Source organism: Benincasa hispida, chromosome 12, assembly GCF_009727055.1.
Source record: "Benincasa hispida cultivar B227 chromosome 12, ASM972705v1, whole genome shotgun sequence".
NCBI classification, from domain to species: domain Eukaryota; kingdom Viridiplantae; phylum Streptophyta; class Magnoliopsida; order Cucurbitales; family Cucurbitaceae; genus Benincasa; species Benincasa hispida.
This window is the reverse complement of record NC_052360.1, coordinates 60,532,068-60,539,909: the sequence shown is the minus strand read 5'-3', so window position 1 is coordinate 60,539,909 and position 7,842 is coordinate 60,532,068. Positions and strand designations below refer to the sequence as shown.

General features: G+C 27.0%; 1 protein-coding gene across 1 annotated transcript; it reads left to right on the top strand.

Annotated features, from left to right (window-relative positions):
- Positions 1–476: 476 nt before the first annotated feature.
- On the top strand, positions 477–1,870 carry LOC120092559 (major allergen Pru ar 1-like). Its single transcript, XM_039050680.1, has 2 exons — positions 477–656; positions 1,571–1,870. Exons 1-2 carry the CDS (start codon positions 477–479, stop codon positions 1,868–1,870), a joined length of 480 nt encoding a protein of 159 aa, XP_038906608.1.
- The last annotated feature ends 5,972 nt before the right edge of the window (positions 1,871–7,842 follow it).

Genomic DNA, 7,842 nt, shown 5'->3' with positions numbered 1-7,842 from the left:
TTTACTGGACCAACTTTAACAAATATATAAACATATATACGTTACATGGGTCATTTTATTTTATTGATATTGTTTACCCAACTCTGAACTCCATCGTCTCAATTACCTATAATATCATTGTGTCGTTACTCTATTAAATAATTTTAAGTTTTTTTTTAAAGGTGAAACTATTAGTATTTTTTTTAAAAAAATAAATCAATTTGATTAAAAAATAAATAAATAAATGACAAAGAATGCGAATTGATAGGAGCTCCATCTACGCCATTGGCATCTTCACTTCAAAAATACTTGATCAAACTTTGAATTATTAAAAAATAAATAAATATTATAATCCTTGGGGGAATTTGAAAGGGTTCCTTTCCCAACTATAAATAGAGCATACATCCATGATCCTTTTCATCACCAACCTCATATATCCAAAGCCTTTTATTAGTAATAATTTTGTTTTACTAAAGTTATCGGGTTGTGATATAGAAATGGGTGTTTTCACATATGAAAATGAAGTTGCCTCCGTGATTCCCTTGACTAAATTTTTTAAGGCATTCATTATTGATGCTGACAACCTTTATCCTAAGATTGTTCCAAATCAGCCCCAAACCGAAATTGTCGAAGGAGATGGTGGCCCTGGAACTATAAAAAAGATCACCTTCAATCACGATAATCTTATAAATTATCTTCACTAATTTAGCTGTTTATATCCTAATTAATTACAATTTTAATTTAAATTTGTTTAAAATGTTTAAATTATATTTATGCTTGTTTCATTACAATTTCTTACTCATAGTTTTAATATTAGATATTAGAGCTTTTAGCCAATTTCCAAATTAGATATAAATAAGTTTTTGAAAATTACTTTTGTTTTTTTTAGTTTTCAAATTTTTTTACTTTGATATTGTAAACACTCCTCAAATGCTAGAAGGTAGACAATAAACCACAAAAGTAACAGATGAGATGAAGGTGGTGATTTTAGACTTAATTTTAAAAACTAAAAAATAAAAGACAAGATGGTTACTAAAATGGGGCCTACATATATACTTGGGTTTTTTTTTTTTTTTTTTGAAAATTGTACTTTTTTCCCAATTTATTTACCTTAGGTTTAATTTGTTTAAGAATACTTTTGAATTCTTAGTCAAATTCTAGAAAGAAAAAAATAAAAAAAATGTAAATGATTAAAGTTTTTTTATATTAAGAAATTTTTTTGAAAAAAAAACTCTAAAAGATGTGTTTATTAAGTTAAATTTTAAATGCTTAGTCAAATTTCAAAAAAAAAAAATAAATAAAAAAGAACGAGAAAAAACTAAATAATATAATTATTTACCGATATAAAATTTAATTTTATATTTACTAAACTCATTAAATTAAAAGAAATGTTAGGAATCTTTTAGACACAAAACTAAAAACTCAACCACTCATTACATACTTTTTTCCCTTTATCTTCACAAACCTAACTAAATGTAAACATAAAAATTTATAGACTAAATCAATAATTCAACCTTCTTAAATGGAAAACTAAATTAATTTATTAATAACGTATTTTACATTCATAAGAAAATATGTATTAATTTTTATAGGAGGGCAAGTGAAAATAATAATGCACAGACTGGACATAGTGGACGAAGCATCATTGACGTACAAATACACGGTGTTAGAAGGAGATCTTATTTCAGATACTATTGACCAAATTGTTAAGGAAATAAAGGTAACTGCAGGTCCTGATGGAGGATCTATTTTGAAGAACACTAGCATTTACCACATCAAAGGAGATAACCAACTCGATAAGGAGAAGCTCAAGACCGATGAAGAAAAGGGATTGACTCTTTTCAAAATCGCTGCGGGCTACCTCTTGACTAACCCCGATGAATACAACTAAAAATAAACGCTATATATATGTGTGTTTTTATTTGGCTTGTGCCTTTCTGAAGTGTTTTAGCCTTCTTAATAAGGGACGTTGGATTGTGTTTAGGGTTAATTTGTATGCTTGTGAGTTGCGAATGATATTGTATTTCTCATAGAAAAATGTTATGTTTATTATTAGTTTTAATAAAATGAATTTTTCTAATTGTATTTCGATACTTTTGGTCTTACTGAGAGTTTATAGTTAGGTTGAATTACAACTTCCGTTCTTATTTAGTCTATTAAGTCTTTTATTTTTTACGTGATAAAACCTCTATGATATATTTAAAAATTTTAAAAGTTAACCGATCTATTAAAATTATATTTGAATTTTGTAATTCAAAAATGTTAAAAGTTAATTGATCTATTCGAATTATATTTGAATTTTGTGTCTAATAAAAATCTAGACTTTTAATTTTATGTTAGTATATTGGTGAATTTTTAAAAATAGTGAATAAGTCAACTATTTAGATACAAAATCAAAAGTAAAAAAATAAAAAAATAAAAACATAATCTATTAGATACTTTTTAAAAAAATTTTAAATTTATTTGACACAAAATTAAAAATTAAAAGATGAAATAATAAAATAGAAACCTTAAAATTTATGGACTAAACTTGAAATTTAATCTTTTAGTTATCATTGTTTGTAGTCCTCTTGCCATTTATCTCAACTCTCTATTGCGTGGAATTCTTTTTTTATATTTTGAGTGGAAAAGAGAACATATATATAGTTTTTTCTTAAAGAAAATTGTAGTCCCATTTTTCCCAAAAAGACTAAAACACTATTAGAAAATTACAACAATATAAAATTATTACTAAAAATGATCTTATAATATGAAAAAAAAAAAAACAATAAAGTAAAACTAAGGGTGTCCGAGAACCTATCCTTTCTTAATACTTATTCCATGTTATAAAAATTTTGGATAGAATTGTTTGATAACTCATCCCATTTCTTGTTTCCAACTTTTAAGAAACGTTTTTAAAATTAGATGTTACAAAAGGAATAAACAAAAGTATAGTCTCAATTGAGATTGAACATATAATAGCAAAAGGAAGAGATTTGAGAATAATAATTATTATTTTATTTGTAAGGTCAACTCTTGCCCTTTTCTTTTGGACTATTTATGCAATCACATCAAGTTAATATTAATAAAAAAAAACTTGAAAACATTAATAAATATATATAACACTAGTTTCTTTATTGAATTTTTAAAATCGTTAAGAACCATCCATTTGTACGAATAATATCTTAAAACAAGATGATTTCATTTAAATTAAGCTTCACAATTTAGGAACTGAATTAAAATATACAATATTTTAAATTATGTCAAAATTATTGTTTAATTTGCTCCCATAACTATTGCAGGAATAAATAGAAAATAGTAGAGAAATTATAAAAAAACAATAAAACTAGAATAAATAGAAGATTTTACGTAGAAAACTCCAAACTCGAAGAAAAATCACCGTTCATGAAAAGAACTTCAGTATGTGAAAAATTATAGAATAATTCTATCTCCGATCCCAATTAAAAAAACATTCTTTCAAAGTTTTTATACTACTCACACCATTTTTCAACTTTGAAATGAGAGAATACACAAAGAGAATTTAATCCAAGTTAAAACACCCAAATTTAAAGTGTTTCTAACTCGGACAACTTGAAACCAAAGATATATATTCTTTTTATAGTGTTGGGAGCTCATCAGTTATTCCATGAAATTTGTCGACGTAGGACAATTATACTTTTAATACTTTGACAAAATCCAACACAAATTTCAAAACATGATTCTTAGATCATAAACATGGGGTTATATAAAAAGTAATAATTATTAAAAAAAATGTTTTTATTGTGTTCAAACTTCACAGACTGAATTCGAAAAATAATAATTATTTTTTTTTCATGACAAATCAGAAAATTTGTTTTATTTCGGAAATAAGCAACTTATAAAAGAAATTAATTATCAGTGTTTTTATTTTTGGAAACAGAATGTCAATGGCTTTGATTATTGCAGAAAATTTGAAAAAAAGATTGATGCTAAATTTTCATATTGCATCTTATAGAACAAAAGGAAAAAAAAACTAATATTTCTTAAAATTTATAAAAATGAATGAACTCATTTTCATTCAAAATTTATGCTATATCTTACATTTTTGATGTTTGCATCAATTTGGCTAAAATATCATTTGGTATGTGTAGTAGTTTACGATTTTAACTTTATATTTTCAATTTTTCAATTTTAGTCTTAATATTTTTAATAAATCTTAAATTTAGTCTGTCCAAATTAATTTTATCGAAATTAGTTAAATAATAATAATAATCTTCACGTAATAAAATATAATATATTAATACATTTTCAAAATTTATAGTGACAATGATAATGGATAAAAAAAATGAAAAAATTAGCAATAAACTAAATTTAATATTTATGAAAAGTATATATACAGTGTGTTTTTAAACCGATGACTTTTCATAATATATTTGTAAAACATTCATTAATCGATATATTGCATTTTCATTTATTTATCACAAGAATTGCAGAAAGGTCAAGGAATCAGACTGGCCGGCCACATTCTTCTACGGTCAATTCCATATTCTAATTTTTCAATGAAACAAAATGTTCTCAAAATAATAATAATGATAAAACTCATTATTTGAAGAGGAATATTGATCTCAACTTTTTTTTCACTATTATTTATCTCAATTATGTAAATCTGAATAAAAAGGCATATGGTTTGGTCAATCAATCATCATAATCAAATGCTTAAACTACTTATAAACAAAAACAAATTTGAAAACTATCCTATAACTACTCCAAGTCAAATACAAAAATTGATAAAAAAAGACTAACAATATTCTTTTTACAATGATAGACTAAGTATTATATATCACACCATTTGTATTAATATATCATCATCATCATCATCATCATCATCATCATCATCATCATCATCATCAACTAATTTTAGTTCAGTTCAAGTTTTTTCCATTTTCGTAGTTATGATTACACGTCAATTGTATAGTTTCACATGTCATTATCATTTCTAACTGAGGAAGGAAATATTATGATATTTCATTGAAATATTGCCAAAAAAGTATCCACAAAATCAAGTAAGTGATAGAGATATTGGGGGGTAACATTGTTTTTCTAAAAAAAATAATGAATTTATCGCTGATATCGATAATATATTGTTTTATGGATATATTTCTAGCAGCTCAATCAAATCGTGGACATATCGTTGAATTATTGTTCATATACCGCCGAAATATTTTGGTAATATTGATCATATATCTCAATATATTACTAACATGTGGTATTGTTTTTCTTCCTATGTTGTTTTTCTATCCTTTTTCCTAATTCAATTTTTTCAATCTGCCATTTTTTATAATTTTTAACTTTTCTCAAGTTTCAACTTATTTTTAATTAAAAACTTTCATTTTCAAAGAAATTGAATTTCAAAAAACTTTTAAAAAAAATCATCTATATTTATTTTTAACCTCATTTAAGCCTTTTCTATTGAAATTTCACAACACTTTACCTCAAAATTAAATTGATGTTAGTTTTGTTTCTTTTACCATATAAACCTTTCATTTCCAAGAAACAAAATTTGAAGAAAATATCATATATTGATTTTTAACTTCATTCATACTTTTTCTATTGAATTTTCACATCATTTCACCTCAAGCTTGAATTGAGGTGAATTTTTCTTCTTTTACAATCCAAAACATTCATATCCAAAAAACTAAAGTTAAGAAAATAGCAAATATTTATTTTTAACCCCATTCAATTTTTTTATTGAATTTCCTCATCATTTCACTTTTAAAACTTGAAATGATGTGAGTTTTGCTTCTTTTACCGTCCAAAATTTCTATTTTTAAAAAAATAAAATAATACAAAAACCATAGTGAATTGGAATTAGAAACTCTTTTCTATAAGAACCTTTAATTCTTAATCAATACAACTCCCAAAAATCCATTCAATTTTAACCCTAAGGATTGTGTTAGACATGAATTGCATTAAGATCAGAACTCTTGAGACAAAGAACAAGTTATTTCGTGGCCCAAGATTCTAACACTCCATAATATAGGATGATCAATCCTATCTGAAAGTTCTTGGCATGCAATTCAATACATGAATTGCAAAATTCAAGAAGCTCTCCCGTGTTGAAAGAAAAATTTCAAAGGTCAAATCTCAATTCATCGTAAAAACTATTCAAACACAACCTAATGGCAAGACTTTATATAGCCTCCCAGTGAAACCCTAATGCCACGTCATTAATCATAATAAAATGTTAAAAATACCCCTACTTAAGATATCATGAAAATTGAAACATACTAAAATTACATCAAAATTATTAAATAAAACATAAATTATAGTAATTTGGTGCCTTTGACAGCTCATATCATAAAATAAACACCCATAATTTTTCCTATAAATACCTCCATCGAATTACTTCTTCCACACCTATCTCAAATCTCAAGTTTTCTAATCTTCCTCTCATTTTCTCTCAAGCCCTCTCTACTTGTAGAGTTCTCATTTTCTTCTTTCTTTTTTTCATTATTTTATGTTATGTTTAATGTAATGGTTTTTGTATCGTTCATATGTTTAATGTTATGATTTTTGTATTCTTATTATATTGTGTTATGTTGTGTAATATAAGTCTAATACTATGATTTGTGTATCCTGTTATGTTATGTTATATGAGCTTAGAATTATGACTTTTGTATCACTATTATGTTATATATGTTTTAATTATCTACATTCTTCAAAGCATTGTGTTAAATCCCTAATTTTATACACATATAAACGAATTAGAAAGAAAGGAATTGCACGAAAATGGCTGCAAAAGTTGTTGGGGAGGAGGAGAATCGTTGAGGGACAACATAAAGCTGTTATAAAAGGAAAGTGTGGGAATCAGTGAAGGCAGATTGTTTTTTGTAGAGACTGATAGATGCTTTTAGAGGAGAGGAGCACCAACTCTCTCGAATGTGCTGGTTTTGCTATTTATGTTTCCTATCTCTTGTCTTTAGTTTTACCTTATTGAATTATCTTGATATTTTGGTTGTTGTTCCCTTTTTAAGACTTATAATAGTGACCTTGGTCCTCTTTATTATCAATATCAAAGCTATCAGAGCAATGAGCTCTATTTTACCATATTTTTTGTTGGGCTTTACTGAGTGCAGGGAAGGAAGAACCTAACAAATTGGTATCAAAGCTGATATCTTGGAGCGAACAAGGTTAATGACTCAGAAACAAATGTAGGAAATAGTGGAAATGAACGAGAAAGAGATCTTCGAGATGAAGGACATGATTCCAGGCCTCTTAAAGAGTTGAGAAGCTTATTGAAGAGGTGAGTGAGAACAGTTCGACTCACAAGAATGAAGAATCAGAGACCTCTGATAGGACTCGTCTCAAGTTGTAGGGGAAGGTCAATGAGGTAGACTCATCTCTAAACCAAAGAGTTGGAGAATCTAATAAGAGTAAGTATAAATGCTTAGAGGTGCCTATTTTCTTTGGCAAAATCTAGAATACTAGGTCTACAGAGTCTAGCACTACTTTGATATAAACAAAGTCAGTGACGTTGAGAAGGTGAAGGTGGTTGTAGTTAACTTTACTCTTGATGAAGTTGATTGGTTTCTTTGGAAGCATAATCGCAAGGCAATCAACACTTGGGAAGAACTGAAGAAGAGGATGTTTGAATGCTTGAGACTTACTGGAGAAGGGAGTTTGGGGCCACGATTGATATGGATTAAGCAGAATGGAACATATACCGATTACATGAAGAAGTTGGTAACCTTTTCAGCACTCTTATCGCATATGGCAGAGAGTGTTCTCAAAGACGCCTTTGTAAATGGGCTTGAATTAGTGCTGCAAGCGAAAGTAATTAGATTGCATCCTTCGACACTGGATGAATGATGCGGGAGGCCTAGTTGGTGAGTGATAGAAACTTGG